This window comes from Triturus cristatus, chromosome 2_1, assembly GCF_964204655.1.
Source record: "Triturus cristatus chromosome 2_1, aTriCri1.1, whole genome shotgun sequence".
NCBI classification, from domain to species: Eukaryota; Metazoa; Chordata; class Amphibia; order Caudata; family Salamandridae; genus Triturus; species Triturus cristatus.
In genome coordinates, this window is record NC_140581.1 from 969,773,767 (window position 1) to 969,790,703 (window position 16,937).

Consider the following 16,937-nt stretch of genomic DNA (forward strand, 5'->3'; position numbering starts at 1 on the left):
ACACCATCAGCAACCACTGGCTCAAATTAAGCACTATTCAATACGCTTCTTCATATACAATATTGGTCGCCCACGCTCTTCTAGGTGATTCATCAATTTTAGAAATGAATTCACTTCATGTAAAGATGATCAGATCACTGATTTATTTTGCTGGCTCTTTTTTGTATAATAAAAATATACACATCTGGAAAACGTTTTAGTGGAGGTTACGTAGCTCAGTGCAGAGGTGAACGAGTCACAGAAAGCACAAGCCACATGCTTGCCTCTGGCTCAGCTCAAAGTCCTCTTCGACCCTAGAGCCAAAAACAAACTGACCCTTCATGTGACTTTTGTCTCCTGCTCATTTTCTAGGTCCATGCTCCAAGATTCTTTCCTCCAACCCCTCGTGCAGCAGAAATGTTGTGTGGAGATGAGCAAATCAAAAACACCTGCAGAACTTCTGCAACAGTGCTTGTGGGAGAACTGCTAATTTTCAAACATTTCCCCTCCAAACACTTTCACAGCACTCTACAAGTTTGTGACAATCAGCATTCAGCATTCTGAACTGCTGCTTCTCCCATCATCCAAAGGGGTAATAAGGTTGAAATGGCCAGAGGTGTGAGGTCTACACGGCGTGTCTTTGAGGCAAGGCTGTACACCTCGCTTGTTTGGGGAGTACAATTCTGTTAAATATCCCAGATCCGTTGTTTTGCTAATATGTGCAACTGACTTCATTTGGGTGTTGAGCCGCTACTAAAAGTAAGGGGAAGCCGATTATATAAACATAAAAAATAAGAGTATTCTGCTTCCCTTCACTTAACTTTGTATTTGTTTTCAGAAAGTCTTTTGGGCTCAATTTGATTAAACATTTCATACTTTACCATTGGGTGTAAAGCGAGAGAAAGAAATATATCAATTTTGTGACTGAATTGCACAACGTTGAAACAGGAAACCTGAGATCAATCCAGGCTTCCTTGGAATGAAGTAAAATTTTCTGTGCGTGCAGATGATATTTTATTACATACATCTAAAATGCATTATGCATTACTAGACTGTCCAGAGAGTTAGAGGAGTTTTTTTTAGGGTTTCTGGTTATAGGTTGAACATTGATAAGTCAGAGGTTCTAAAATTTTCTTTCCACGATGAATCTAATGAATTTGGATTAATATGGAATAGTGTTAAAATAAAATGTTTAGGAACATGGCACTCTAGCTCTATCAATAACATACACAAAAATATAATTTAGCTGAAAGTAAATTTAAAGGTAAGGCTTTGACACAGAAATGGACACAATTAAAATGACGATTTTTCCAGTTATTAACTTTTCTTTATCAATGTTGCCTATATATTTAAGGATTTTAGGACAACAGATTGCCTACTATGCAAATTCTTATCGTATGGGAAGAGAGAAAAAAATTCATTGCATAAACGTATGAAATCAAAATACAATACAGGAGTACATTTTCCTGAATTCAGTATCATTTTTTCTATGGTTTAAGAAAAATTTGAAAATCCATGTCAAATAACAATGAAATTAGATGTAATATTTGGCAAAAACTAGAAAACATCCCTTGCCCTGAAAATAAACTGGCATGACAAATATGTACGAGATCTCCAACCATGAGCCACTCATGCCTTTCAGTAGAAACCTTTACTATGAATTGTTTTTCAGATGAAAACTTTTTTAAATCCCTTTTATGTTATAACAATAAAATTAAAGTAAGTAATCGATTAGATACTGGAAGGACTGGATAGCCATTGGAAAATGATTGGTTTCTTAGCTTATCCAGAATAGTGGAGTACTTTCATTTCAGGAATTAGTTGAGCCTTATGGACTCACAGCTTCTTTTATTAACCAATATAATGTCTCTCATAACTTCTATACAAGAGTCCTTACCTATTGACTGTGACACAGATTATGATCTAGACAACACTTCTCTCAACACACCAAACTTTGCTATGGCATTAAAGTATCCTTTACACATAAAATACTTAAGCGCTTAAACAGTGATAGAAATGTTCATGACAGTAGAACTACTATGAAAAGATGACCTTAATAATCTATTGCAACTAACATCATGGGAGAGAATTTGGTCTAACATACATTCTGCATCCTGAGCATCGAGCACCTAAGCAGGCCATATTTTTCTTTTATAACAGATTGCATCTCACTTCCTATGTGTAACATAAAATAAGCATTTTGTGTCACCAGAACTGTGGTCATAAGGTTACCAGTCAGGTGATATTATAGGTGTTGGTTAACAATTGCCCACAAGTTAAACAGTACAGTTGGCAATACAGTAAGATTAACATTGACTTCTTTTCTGTCTAAATTTTCAGAGAATGTTGCTAGGAATTGTGAGGTTTTAAAACCTCCTTAGAATCCATTCCCTGGATTTCTATTTTGTTATCTTTCTGATATCTTGAAAGGTTTAGATACGAAGATAGATATACTAGTAAAGTCTTTAAGTTACTTATTTACACTTCAAACCCTGCCGGTTATTTATTGTCATTCAGATGGATTTATTTCCCTTTCTTTCTGTTCCCTTTCTTTATTCTTTTACTTCCTCTTATACCAGTTAAAATAGAAAAAATGTATTTTATTTTTTTGTAACCTATGTCGTTTGATCCTATATTGTTATTGTTTTTATGAGCTATTGTTTACTTTACGACACACATAATTTGTAAATGTCACCCGATTGTTACAGTTATAGGTTACTATATTCTTTAAATAATTTTTAGCACTGCTTTACAAACAAAAAAAACACAATGTCTATTCACTTAATTGAGATAATATTGGCATTTGGGATTGACAACAGAATCTGAGACATAACAAAGAATGTCATCACAATGAATTACATTACAGCAGAATCCCCTAGAACAAACATCCTTCAATGAATAATCTAATTTACAATTGCCACTGCAAGTTCCCCTCTGATAAGATATTGTACTGCAACTCACACCATGACTATGACAATGACTTTAACTTAGCTCAACCTATTACTAGTCACTGTCCAATTGACCTTAATCCAAACTATAACGCTTTACCCAATCGTAAACATTACATAAAAAGAACCAACAACTATAAAAATTACCTCACTACTACAAAAAAATTGTTTTACTGACTAAGCTGAATGTTTCTTTGTAATGAATATTCCTTGTGCAATGGTAGTCTGATGGATTTGTTATAGTAACATAATCCCCTTCTCAGAAGCTTTTTTTCTGGGGAACATTAGAGCAAGAGTGAACATCAGCAATAGTTGCTCATTGTTTACTAATGCTAAGCCTTAGTTCATTTATCCAATTATCTGTATCCATCCTGGTTTCCCTCTTGGTGTTCACCTAAAAAACTTACCAAATTGAAGGCTCCTATGCCGAGTTTCACCCCCCCTTCGAACTGGTTGTATGTTTCACTATTCTTTTTGTTAGCCGGCATCATCAGCAGCATCTGCTGACATTCCCTTTCAAAGGCAAAGAGGGAAAGTAACATGTCAGTGACAAAACAAACAATGAGCAACGATGTATTCAATGAAAACACCGATGTCCAGAAAGTGTATTTGAATAAAAAGATATGTTACAAGCTGTGGACACATACTTGTACATTTGGTAACTTGTCCTGATTTTGAGACCACCTTTGATAAAGTTGATCATATTTTCATCCTGGAAGAAACCAAATCCATTGTCTTAATTTTATAAAACAAATAAGCATAATTTTATATTTTCATAAGAATCTACAACTGTAATAGGTTGTATTTTACTGTCATTCATGAACTCTATCGTAACAACCATACAATATGACTAAACTAAAAACAGTGGCAATTAATGTCAAGGACTGTTTAAAGCAAAAGCGAACTACTTACCTGAGCTTTACCAGCTAATGCCATGCCACAGATTTAGTACAATCCAGTGAGGGAATAAATTATAGTAAGCTACTGAACTGGTACAAAGAGAGTCAGAAGACCACAACTTTGACTGAGTATATTGGTGGTCAAGCGCAGTTCAAGAGGGAGAGGGTTCCAAAAATGAGGTGCCAGGGTCGAGAATCTGAGGCCCCTATGTTTCTTCTGTTTAAAGCAGCAGGAGATCAACAAGTTCTTATTAGAAGAATGTAAATCGCGGGAGGGAGCACATCGCTGTATCTTTGAGGCGATAAAGGCCGGGCCGCGTCCAGAGCGGGTTTTATAGATGGTACAGCCTAACTTGAAGAGGCAGCGTTGGGTCACAGGGAGCCAAGGGAGGCTCTTCAACAATGGTTTCACATGGTGGTGCTTAGGCTGACCATGAATAAGCCTGGCCGCTTGGTTCTGCACCAATTGTAGCCGACGTAATTCTTATGCTGAGATGCCAGCATACAAGGAATTTGCGTAATCAATACGTGACATTACCAGGGCGAACACAACTTGAGTCAAGGCTTCGGTAGTCAGAGATCTACTGATTTTCTGGATTCGTCGCAGATGGAAAAAACAAGCGGAGACCACTGAGCTGATCTGGGCCTTCATAGTAAGATCACTGCTGATCACGATTCCCAGGCTTTTGACCGAGCTGGCTGGGAGTGGGGGACACCCCAGTAGTAGAGGCCAGAAATTAGAATACCAAGGATTGGCTGACCCACCGGTAAGAATCAGCTCGGTCTTGTCTGAATTTAATTTGAGCTAGTTGATGTTCATCCAATTGCTAATAAAATTCATGGTAGATTGAAAGGTCGCAACTGATGATGGGGCTGAGTCGATATTAAACACTAGCTGAAGGTCATCGGCATAGTTAAAAGTTACAACCTCTCTCTTTCGAAGGGCCAGAATCAAGGGTAAAATGTACAGGTTAAAAAGAAGGGATGAAAGGTAGGAGGCCTGCGAAACTCCGCATGTCAGTCTTCTTTTTTCAGCTGAGAAATTAGCAAGGCGAACTGCTTGGAAGCAGTTGCTGAGGAAAGAGGTAATCCACATCTCCGCCAGACCCTGGATCCGGGCACCTCCGACACGGTCAATCAGAAGATGGTGGTCGACCGTGTCAAAGGCGGCTGATAAATCCAGGAGCACCAAGGTTTGACTGTGGGGTGTACCTATTGGATAAAGTGTTTTTATCTGTCTCAATTCCCTGTCATCGTGCTTTTATCATAATATTTGTTTTATGTTTTGTTTTTTATTGTCGATTTTATATTAATCTGTATGCTCTTGTGGTAGTTTACATATTTATTCTGTATGTTATGCATTGTTTATTTGTGATTTTATGGTTGAAAAAACGAATAAAGCTGATGATGATTGTGGTTTTATTATAAATCCCCTCCTGCTTTTTGCCAATGCAAGAAGGTGGGCGGTGGGGGACACACAACATGGTTGCTAATGCTGCTCCAGTGAAGTATTGAAATGTCCGTATGTCCTTGGACAACACAGTAGGCCATGGATGCAATGACCCTCCGGCCTTAGGAAAGGGTGATAGTGGAATCAATTAAAGTGCTCTTCCTCTTGAACCAGACCTGGCATCTTCTGGATAGCCCACCTGGTTGTTCCAGACCAGAGGGTGTCAAAACTAGTGGTCTTTCTCATCTTTCCATTGCCAACCTGCTCAATTAAAAGAAATACATCATTGGCAATCCTGCCATGCTTTTCTTCAATTTTTCTTTTCTTTTTTTCCCTCGAAGTGTTTGAGAACTTATGATGGAACAGCTGCCATGCCAGGAATATTTAGTGACCATTCATAATTCAGTTCCAAAGTTCCACAGCACAAACAATTCACATGGAAGCATTTACTGCCTTGTAGAAACTGGTTTGTAGCAACACTTCTAACCCAACCCCCTTTTTAAAACTTTTGAACCGTTTGACTACTCTGAACTAAATTAACAGAAGATTTGTCAAACAAATTCTGTAAATAACAAATGATTTTATAGAGGACCTTCCCTCTGTCTGAAATAGGTCTTCATAGCCTCCAACACTTTGTGTCAAGAACTGAGCTACTTAGATAAATATATCCTGAAAGGGCTTGTGCTTTTAAGCAATCCTACTTGCTTAACCTCCTGTTCACTTTTAAAAGAGAGATTTGTCTCTAGACATGGAGAGCATGACTTATGGTGCAGCAGTTGTATAATAAGACTTGTTACAAAAACATAACTGGTGGCTACTTTAAATGATAACAGGGTATTATTCACAAGCTCCATCACAAAAGTTCTGAACCAGACATGTCTTAACTATAGGAGGATTTTCAACCAAGCACAGATATTTTCCATGAAATAAGTAGGCACATCGCCCGGAGAGCCACTTTGAAGTGCCATTGTTTTATGAGGTTTCCTAGGTCCCCAAAGGTACAGAAAATACAATACTTTAAAAAAACAGTTTTGCAATGTGAAGTGTTGATTGATACTACCAGATAAAGCAGTTTATCTTTAAAATACTGCTGAAGACTTATTAGAGATTGACAGACCTGGCATCCTTGGCGTGGTTTTCCTGTGCCCTTTTGCCTTCTGACCTCTTGTTTTTGCTGGCCTTAGGAATCAGCACATTTGTGCACTGCAAACCAGAGCTAAAGTGCTTGTGCTCTTTTCCTGAAACATAAATACGTATAAGTCCCTAGTAAAGTGTACTACATGTGCACAGGGCCTGTTAATTAAATGCTACCAGTGGGCCTGCAGTGCTGATTGTGCCACCCACTTACGTATTCCCTTACAAATGTCTCAGGTCTGCCACTGCAGAGCCTGTGTGTGCAGTTTTAAACTACCATTTCAAACTCACAAAGTAAACCTTTTTCCAGGCCCAAACTTTCCCTTTTAATACATTTAAGTCACCCCTAAGGTACTAAGTTAAGCCTTGGAGAGCCCCAAGGGCAGGGTGCAGAGTATTTAAAATGTTGGACATGTACTTTTATGTTTTACATGTCCTGATAGTGAAAAACTCTTAAGTTTGTTTTTCACTACTGCAAGGACAATCTCTCCCATAGGATAACATTCAAGTTGCCTTTTTACCTTTTATGTCATTTCCAAATGGGAAGAGATCACCAGTTCATGTTTGGTGTCTCTGGAATCCTAATTTAAAATCCTAACCTATGGTGAAGTCGGATTTTAAATTACAATTCTGAAAATGCCCCTTTTAGAAAGTTGGCATTGTGTTGCCTTGGCCATTTGGTGCTTGCAGCCCGTCTCTGCTAATATAACTGGATGTAGTTGGCAGTTAGGCTTTGTGTATTCCTCCTAGACAGCCACACACAATGGAAGTTTAGGTGTGACAGAAGGAGCCATAACTGGCAGGATGGGAGGGGGCCTGGGCCCAGCCCCACTTACACCTGAATAAGCCTGTCCCACCACAAAGGGCTGCAGACCCCCTGCAGTTAGTCTGGAGCCAGGGCAGGGAAGGCAGGGAATCTGTGCACTTAAATGGCTTTCCTTTAGAAGGTTCTCCCTACTTCAAAGGGCCAACTGTGTATAAAAGAAGGACCTCAGACACCACCACTTCAGTACACTTCTGGAACTGGGAATACTCTGCCAACGAGAAGGACTGCTATGCTGCTGAAGGACTGCCTCTCTGCTGGACTGCACTCTGCTGGACTCCTGCTTTGCTGTGCTGATCTGCTACCCCCTTGCCTGGGTCAGAAGGACTGGACCTGCATCTCTTGAACCCAGAGTGACTACAGGGCTAGTTAGCTGGCCTCCTCATTTGAAGCCTCAGGGACATAACATGCTTCCAACATCCTTGCCTCTGCATCTAGAATTTGCCATCTGTGAGTCTACCCTGCCAAGTGGTGCCACCCCAGTCCTGGACCCTTGGATGTGGGCCTAAGGTGCCTGCCAATCGAAGTGCCACCACTTCAGTACTGAGCAGGGCATCTCCAAGAAGAACAGACGCATCTCCTTGGTGGATTGACACATCCCCGGGCAGAACAGACACATTGCCGTTTCTGACTGGATTGGACCCATCGCAAAGACCTGCATCGTCCCCCGCAGTTCTCGGAATGGGCACATCACTGAGGCAGTGCGGCACAGCATGGCACGGTGCTTCCACAGTCCAGCTCTGTGCACCTCTCATTGACGCCAGCATCAATGACAGACTCCGCTTTGAACCTTCGCAGCTCCTTGGAACAGACACATCACCAGCCGTTCACAGCATTCCTGACGCCGGACTTCACATCACTAGCCCCGTTGATATGACGCTTGACGACGACGCAACAGGGCCTTGCCCCACAGCCACACCGCATCTCAGAACAGACGCTGCACTTCATCTGCACGGCGCATCTTCGACCTGGATCCGCGCAACAAATTTAAAGTACTCTGTTCAGTAGGCCTAACTGGGTAATATTTGGGACCTACACTAAAGAAATAGAGGACAAAGGTGTCTTCTGTGTATATATATATATCCCTCGAAGGACTACCTCCGTATGTGGACAGCACTCGAACACAAAGGTAGGTGGCAAACCTTTATTTTCAGGGTACAACCGGTCTGCTGCTGGCAGCTTCAATCAGACAGTCAGTTTTGGCAGTGAGCCTGACGCGTTTCAAAAGATTCCTTTCTTCTTCAGAGGCATTTGCTTAGTCTGATTGAAGCTGCCAGCAACAGACCGGTTGTACCCTGAAAATAAAGGTTTGCCACCTACCTTTGTGTTCGAGTGCTGTTCAAGCGTGGGCAAGTTGGAGCAATGATATTTGGGCGGCGGTCCAGCCGCCGAACTTGCACCACCCCAGAATCGGGGGCCGCGTGGCTGATATTTATCGAGCTGCAATGCGGAGCACAGAGGAGGGATTGAGACTGGTCGCTGCTGGCGGTGGCCCATCCGAGGGCTTGAAAGAGTGACAGACATTAGTGCCACCATATGACACGAAATCAACCTGGACTGCGGTTCCCACAATGCCCCACTGTCATGTGACAGGCCCATCCAGGGGCGTGGCATCAACATTGTGAAAACGGGACCAGGTGCACGCAATCAGCTAAGCAAATGCCTCTGAAGAAGAAAGGAATCTTTTGAAACACGTCAGGCTCACTGCCAAAACTGACTGCCTGATTGAAGCTGCCAGCAACAGACCGGTTGTACCCTGAAAATAAAGGTTTGCCACCTACCTTTGTGTTCGAGTGCTGTTCAAGCGTGGGCAAATTGGAGCAATGATATATATATATATATATACACATTAGTAATGTGATTGAGTATTTTGTTGATTTTTTGTGAACACCATGAGTTTTGTATATCCATTGTAATATGTTTAAAAATATTTTTTATTAATACATGTTTTCCCCAGGTATAAGTACTAAGAGTCCCCACATTATACCATTTTTTCTTTGTATTTTGAGTGAGTTCCTGTAGACGGCCCGCACTCCATCACGGTCGTCCTGAACTTGTGAGTTTGTCCCGGTCCTGCAAGACCAGATATCCTCAGTAGCGCTTTGTAGTTTTTGGTGCTATTTTCACTGCAAACTTTAAATTCAATATCTCTAGTTTGACTAATTGGATTTGTCGTTTTGGTCTTATTTTATTTATTAAAAAATACTCTATTTTTCAAAATGTGTTGTGGGCTCCTTTTGTGGGGTGTTTACACTGTTTTACTGTTTTAGACAAAAACTTTACACATTGCCTCTGAGTTAAGCCTGACTTACTCTGTGCCAAGCTACTAAGGGGGTGAGCACAGGTTAATTTGGGGTTTGCTTGTACCTTATCCTGACAATGATTATGGTAGCTGCTTGACAACGGCGTATACCCCACTCAACCTACAACTCAATTTCTTACAACACTTAATTGCTTGCACTGGACAGAGACACAAAATGCTTATTTGGTGTCCAGCAATGTCATTAACGGAGATCTTTCCAACTCACATCTAAAGTGAAACACTTTAGACTTGCAACACAATACCGCTATGTTTTCGAAACAGAAACAGATAAATATGAAAAAATGCTCCCAAATATATTTATAGACGTAAACAGTGATTTTGAATAATCACTGTATGAAACCAGCAATTATTTTATAACTCAGGAACCAGTATTCACTAACCTGTTCAGAACAATATTCCTATTAAATTCTATTATACTCGCCAGGCGCTTCTCTCTTTCCTTCCAGTTCACAGATAAACATTCACTAGTTGTGGCTCAGAAGGGCAAGGGGAAGCCACCCCATGAGCTCAAAATCAGAACCGCGGGATACACAGATCTCTGCAGCACACGAGTTATTATTACTGCAATCTGGACGGCACTTGGATAGAATGCCGAGGGAGAGCAAAGGGCGCCTACTCCGCCACCGGGTAGCAGGAAGGAAACGGCTGAGCCTCTTACTGGAATAAAAAAAAAAATCTGCATTTTGTATGCATTTTCCCCAAATCACGATATCAGTACTTGCCCGTGTAACCTCATCGATATTTGTTGAACATTATGGTATTTTAGTTGACGCGCGCCCTAATTTTTGTTATGTTGATCACGATGAGATCATTTTATTCACTGCATTTTTTTTGTTGTATACCTGAATTTAATGAATGTAATATTCCAGATGGAGTACGTTATATTCCTTGCCAGTGAACTGCAAATGGTATTCGCTGAAGTGATGAGATAGTTTTTTTGTTGTTGGTTTTTTTTTAAACCTGCTGGGTTAGCTCGGTTTCCCCTAACATGCTAGCTATCACTAACTGCTATATTCCACTAGGTGGCAATGTAGGACCTTTGAATACTTTTTCCACCTAAAGTTACAAAGCGCTTTCGGCCAATTGATGACGTGCACACTGACTGTCTTACTTGTGGTGTCGCTTTAAATGTTGCTGTTTATCGATGTCTTCAATAACAAGCATCATAGCTGCCGAGATTTAAAATTGCTTATGGGTGATGTTTTCATAATATCAGTGTCATTCAGAGAGACATTCAACCACTCGCGAGCAAAATCAAGAAATGAAGACGAGGGAAAAATAATCATCCGAAATTACACTCATTTTAGCAACAAGAAACACTAACGAGATCTTAAAACTGCTTTAAAGCGCCAGAAATGGATGGGCACTAACCTAGTAAAAAGCAGTAACTCACAGCTAATCCTCATAAAATACAGTTTTGGAAATATGCGTGGTTCATGTTCTTCGTGTGAAAACTGTCACTAAACAAAACACTGATCTTACGCCAGCACTCCATTATTCACCAGAGCGATCTTGGCATTTTTATTTTACTAATTTCTACATAAACAGGAGATTTATGACATACAGATATTTTCAGAAGTTCAGTGAAAACTCTGAGACATATTGCATTGTTAAAGGATATTAATTTTAATGTATGGCTGACTCACAAGTGGTTGAAGTCGAAGTATGACTGTAAGCGTTGTCCTAATGGCGTTTACCGTTCTACTCATTTTAGAAATATATGTGAGGTATTTTTACAAACTACAGCAGGCATATATTAGTATTAAAATATCAGGTACTGATGGAGGAGCCTAGCGCGCAACCAAGATGGCCGCGTAGGTGCGAGGCTCCCGAGGACCTCCGCGACCTCCTATGACTATCCTGAACATATCCTGTCCCAGATGAGGGGACTGTGTTGGTGAGCCCGTGCTGAGGTGGCGCCCGTTTTCCGCTTCCAAATCGGACCTCGGACACCGACTTTAGCACCGATTGAGGTTTGCGGCCTTCTCCTAGCCGAACCCCGGATTTGCGTTGTGGGGCGATCCAGTGACGAAGTGAATAACAGCGGCGGACAGGGCTTGGTGGCTCGCGTAACCCGCACTTTCACTTTCGCTTTCGCACCCTCCTTGCTGTATATGCGAGGGTGGGTCGCGGGGCTTTGTGTGTTGGTGTGGCCTCGCTGGGGGACCCTGCCTGCCCGCCGGCTGTGATCCGCCCCGCAGATCTGGGGTGGCACCCCCCCGGAGCCCGTGGACCGGCTTGCCCGCCCTTCACGACGTGGCTGGTGCGATTGGGAGACTGGGACCATGGCCACGAAACAAGATGGCGATCGGGCAAAGGTAAAATCGACCCGGCGTGGCGCAGCCCATCAGTCCAACAGCATGGATCGCTATACCCTCCAGAAGGGATCTCCTGAGGTGCCACGCAGGTCCCCTGAGGGCCCTACTGATGCCCCCGATCTGCCCACGGATCTGACTCTGCGGGATGTCATGGGCGCCATCGCCGAGATGAAGGCCTCTGTGGGCCAGCGTTTTGACACACTGGCGCAGAAGATCGACTCGGTCCTCGTAGATGTTGGCCTGATAAGGGCCGATCTCTCCAAGACCAACGACCGAGTCGATTCTTTGGCCCACACCGCATCGGGCCTTACGACAGATGTGGCGGCCTTGCAAACGGAGGTGCGCCGGCTTGCTCGGGCGAGTGCGCTGATGGATCGTCGCCTGGAGGACTCCGAGAGTCGGGCCCGGAGAAACAACATCCGTATCATCGGGGTGCCTGAGGGACGTGAGGAAGCGGCAGCGGACCTTTTCGTGGAAGACCTGATTGTTACCCATCTCCAGCCACGGGGGCTGAGTAAATTCTTTGCTGTGGAGAGGGCCCACAGGGTTCCCGGGGGAAGGCCTAAGGTCGGAGCCGCTCCGAGACCTCTCATCGCCCGGATTTTTAATTTTCGGGACAGAGACGCTATCCTCCAATCCTCCAGACTACAGGGACCGATTAGACTTGACAATATGGACATTAATTTCTATCCTGATTTCACCCCTGCGGTCCAGAAGCAGAGACTGAGCTTCCTTGGTGTCAAGCGCCGTCTTCGGGACCTAAATCTCAAATACGCCATGCTTTTCCCAGCTAAGCTGCGAGTGGAGGTGGAAGGTCGCACACACTTTTTTGATCATCCCGAAGCGGCCGGGGACTGGCTGGATACTCTGTCTGGGGATCGGGATCGGGGTGGCGGGGGGGAGCGGCCGGGGGAGAGGGCTCGCCGGATCAAGACTGAGGGACTAATATTAGGCCTCGCTCGGGACAAAAATGATGCCACTTTTGACTATACGTCGGATTGCTTAAGTTCCCCTCCTATGGAGGTTGTGTGGGGTCTCTTGGGGGTTCTCCCTCCTCCTCTGGGGGTCTAGTTAGTTTAACTATCTATGGGGCGACAGGCACACTGCACGTTGGGGGGGCTGTCTGGGCTCATGCAGGGGTGCAGGGAGGGGGGAGTTTTGTTGGGGTGGGTGGGCAGGGATGGGGTGTTGTTCGTTATTATCACAAGGCAACCCTTTTTTTGTGTTGGTTCTACTGTGCTCTCGGGGGGACGAATGATGGTTTCTGTGTATGATGGGGGGTAGGGAATTAACTTTGTTGTCTTGGAACGTCAATGGACTGGGGGACAGGATCAAACGAGGTGTGGTCCTACAGTATCTGAAGCGACTTTCGCCTGATGTGGTCTTCCTGCAGGAGACACACCTTATTGGCAATTCCTTCTGCGCCATGAATCGGCGTGGCTACCGCCTTGTGGCCCACTCGGGCTTCACGTCAGGCTCGAGGGGTGTGGGTATCATGGTAAAGAACTCGCTCCCGTTAGAAATTGATGAGGTGCTCCACGATGACAGGGGACGTTACACTGTCTTGGTGGGGAGAATGGAGGGCAAAGTGGTTGTCTTTGTGTCAGTGTACGTCCCACCGGGGTTGCAGTCGACCACCTTTGCAGATCTGGGGTGCCTCCTCCTTGGCCTTCCGGGGGGGCTTCTGGTGGTGGGGGGGATTTCAACGCGGTGGTTTCTGGGACTGTGGATCGTCACCCCCCTAGGGACCTCCCCCGGGCACAGGCGTGGCTATCCGGCCTCTTGGATACACTGGGATTGGTGGACTGCTGGCGCTTAAAACATCCCACGCAGTTGCAATACACTTTCCACTCGGGGGCCCATGGTAGTCTCTCACGGCTTGATTATGTCCTTGTCCCGGCGGCCCATGTCGGGAGGGTGGGGGAGGTGCGCCATTTGGCACGGGGTATCTCGGACCACTCCCCGCTATTGTTGCATTTTGATGTCTTTCCGAGGGCTGAGAGCAGGGTGGTCCCAATCAATTCCTGGTACCTGCGCGACCCCACCATTCGCGCTGACTTGATTAAATCCCTCCAGCGCTATTTTGAGGAGAATGTGGGGTCAGTGCCTTCAGCTATCTCCCTGTGGGAGGCCTTCAAAACAGTACTTAGAGGGGAGGCCCTATCCCTTATTTCCCACGCCCGGAGGCGCGAGCGGGAGGAGGTGACCCGGGTGGAGGCTGAAATTGCGGAGCTGGAGGGTAATCTAGAAGATGGGGTGACGGACGCTGCACTACATGTCCTCCAGCTCAAGCAGGAGGCTTATAGGGCCCTCGTTACGGAGGCGGCCAGGGGCCTTAGTAGAGAGCAACAGGGGCGACTGTATGATGTGGGTGATAAGGCTGGTAAACTGATAGCGTGGTTGGATAAAAAGGAAAGAGCGAATCGTGTGGTCCCGCTGATTGAGAAAACGAATGGTGTGTGTGTAACTGAGCCAGAAGAAATTGTCTCCTGTTTCGCGGAGTATTTCCGCGAGGTGTATTCCCCGGTCTCTTCTTGCTCGGAAGAGGATTCCCGTGCCCTGCTCAGGGATATCGCGCTGCCTTCCCTGTCCGGGGAGGACAGGGTGTCGCTGGACGCCGCTCCCACCTCCGACGAAATCGCCCTCGCCATACGCTCGGTCGCTTCTGGCAAGGCCATGGGCCCGAACGGTATCCCTTTCGAGCTGTATAAGCTGCGACCGGATACATTGGCGCCTCACCTCCGCGCCATGTTCCTCGCGGCCCACTCGTTGGGCTCCCTCCCGCTTGACCAGCGTCTGGCTACAATCGTGGTGATCCACAAGGAAGGGAGACCTCGGGATCGGGTTACTTCTTATCGGCCTATCTCACTACTGAATGCGGAGCCCAAAATTCTCGCTAAGGTACTCGCCAATCGGCTGGTCGGTGTGGTGGGAGATCTGGTTCATCAGGACAAGTCTGGCTTTATTCCCCATCGCAATACAGCCCTTAATCTGCGGCGTTTGCATGGGGTGCTTGCGCGCGTCCCATTTATACGGGAACCGGCCATTTTGGCGTCCTTAGACGCCACCATGGCGTTTGACACGCTTGAGTGGCCATACATCTGGGCGATGCTCGCGAAGTTCGGATTTGGCCCAGGATTCATCAGTTGGGTCAAATTGTTGTATGCGGGCCCAATGGCGCAGGTGGTCGTGAACGGAAGAGTATCGGCCCCGTTTGAGCTGGGCCGGGGCACGCGACAGGGCTGTCCCTTGTCGCCGCTTCTTTTTGCGCTTGCCTTGGAGCCCCTGGCGGAGTGGCTGCGGTGGGAGCCTTCCATCCGTGGTCTCCGTTGGACCCCCGAGTATGAGGACCGCGTATCCCTAAACGCTGATGACATCCTTCTGTACCTAGCCTCCCCACGTAAATCACTTATAGTGCTAGTTGATGTTTTACACTCGTTTGGTCGTAACTCCGGTCTCGTCATCAACTGGGCTAAATCGTGTGTGTATGTTCTCTCTGGGGAGGCTCCTATTCTCCCGCGGGGCTGTCCGATCCAGATCGCCCCGCAGGGATTTCGGTACCTGGGTGTCTTCATTACTCTGGACCCGGAGGCCCGGTATGAACGAAATCTGCTTCCCCCCCTCCAGCGTCTGCGGGTAGATGTCGCACGCTGGCGGCGCCTGCCGCTTTCGCCGCTCGGCCGGGCGGCACTGTTCAAGATGATGTCTCTGCCGCGTTTTCTGTACGCTTTGCAGAACACTATGGACTTGGTCCTGGCGCGCTACTTCCGTGAGGTGGAGAGTCTGCAACGCCGCCTGTTCTGGGACGGGAGGCCGCGCATTGCTCTGGCTAAGCTGACGCTCCCATGGTTTGACGGGGGGATTGCCCTCCCGGATATTAAACGGTACTATTGGGCCTCCCAGCTTGCTGCCATTAACCATGGCCTCTACGGGCCCGCCTTAAACCCGGCATTTGAAATGGACAAGATGCTCCTGCCAGGTGGCGACTACAATCGAGCGCTCTACTCTAGCGCGCCCGACGCTCGTCTGACGGGCCCCACGCGTGTCATGGTGCAAGTCTGGCACGCGGCCAATGCAGCTATGGGGTGGAAGGACCGTTTGACCCGGGCATCACCACTATACGCGTCTGAGCGGTTAGGTTCCCTGTGGACCTCTAAGGGCTTCGAGAAGTGGGACATAATAGGTATCAGTAAAGTGGGGGATCTTTGGACGAGGGGAGGATTTAAAACGTTCGATATGCTGCAGACGGAGTTTCAGTTGCAGGGCAGTGAATACTTTCGGTATTTGCAGGTCCGTCATGCGCTGGGCTCCGTCTTTTCGGACGTTGCCTCCATCCCGGAATATTCCCCCCTGGAGGATAGAATGCTGGATTGGCACGTCCCGGACAGCACGATCTCACTTATATATAAAAAGCTCATAAACGACCGCTCGGGCCTGTTGACTGCCCTTCGTGCGGCTTGGGTTGCCAACGGGCTGGAGTTGGACGACGAGGACTGGACCTCCGCGGTGGCCTCCCCGAAGGAGGTGGCCATACCGGCTCGCCTTCGCTTCGTCCAGCTCAAGATACTTCACCGGGTCTACATGACGGGGCCAAAGCTTCTGCGTATGGGCTATGCTGGAGATGGGTTGTGTAAGCGTGGGTGTGGTGCTTTGGGGACCTTTATGCATATTTTGTGGGAGTGCCCGGAGGTAGAGGGGTTCTGGCGTGGTGTACATGAGGTGCTGCGACTGGTTACGCATGTGGCGCTGTTGCCTGAAGCGAGGAGATGCCTGTTGAATGTGTGGGAACCGACTGATTACTCGGCGCCGCAGACGTGGTGGGTGACTCTGGGATATATGATAGCCAAGCGTGATATTGCTCAACTGTGGGGATCCCAGAGGCCCCCGACGGTCTCGGCCTGGAAAGAACACATGGACTGGTGCATGTTTCGCGAAAAGGTGGTGTATGTGGCGAGGGGTAAGCCTGGGACATGGGTGAAAGTATGGGGCCCCTGGAACGCCTACCGAGGGGGTATCTGCGCACCACCGCTGCTGCCTGCTGCCTCGCCAGTCCCATCCCCTTA

At 46.3% G+C, this 16,937-nt stretch overlaps 1 protein-coding gene across 5 annotated transcripts in view; it reads right to left on the reverse strand.

Moving 5' to 3' along the window:
- TTC39B (tetratricopeptide repeat domain 39B) overlaps positions 1–16,937 on the reverse strand; it is a 513,680-nt gene that overhangs the window by 30,274 nt on the left and 466,469 nt on the right. For all 5 annotated transcript variants that reach the window (XM_085633819.1, XM_085633811.1, XM_085633829.1 and 2 more), the window contains 2 exons: positions 3,575–3,639; positions 3,335–3,440 (listed from right to left, as the gene is read on the reverse strand). In XM_085633819.1, coding sequence (XP_085489945.1) covers positions 3,335–3,440; positions 3,575–3,639 — 171 coding nt within the window. The remainder of the gene's footprint in view (positions 1–3,334; positions 3,441–3,574; positions 3,640–16,937) is intronic.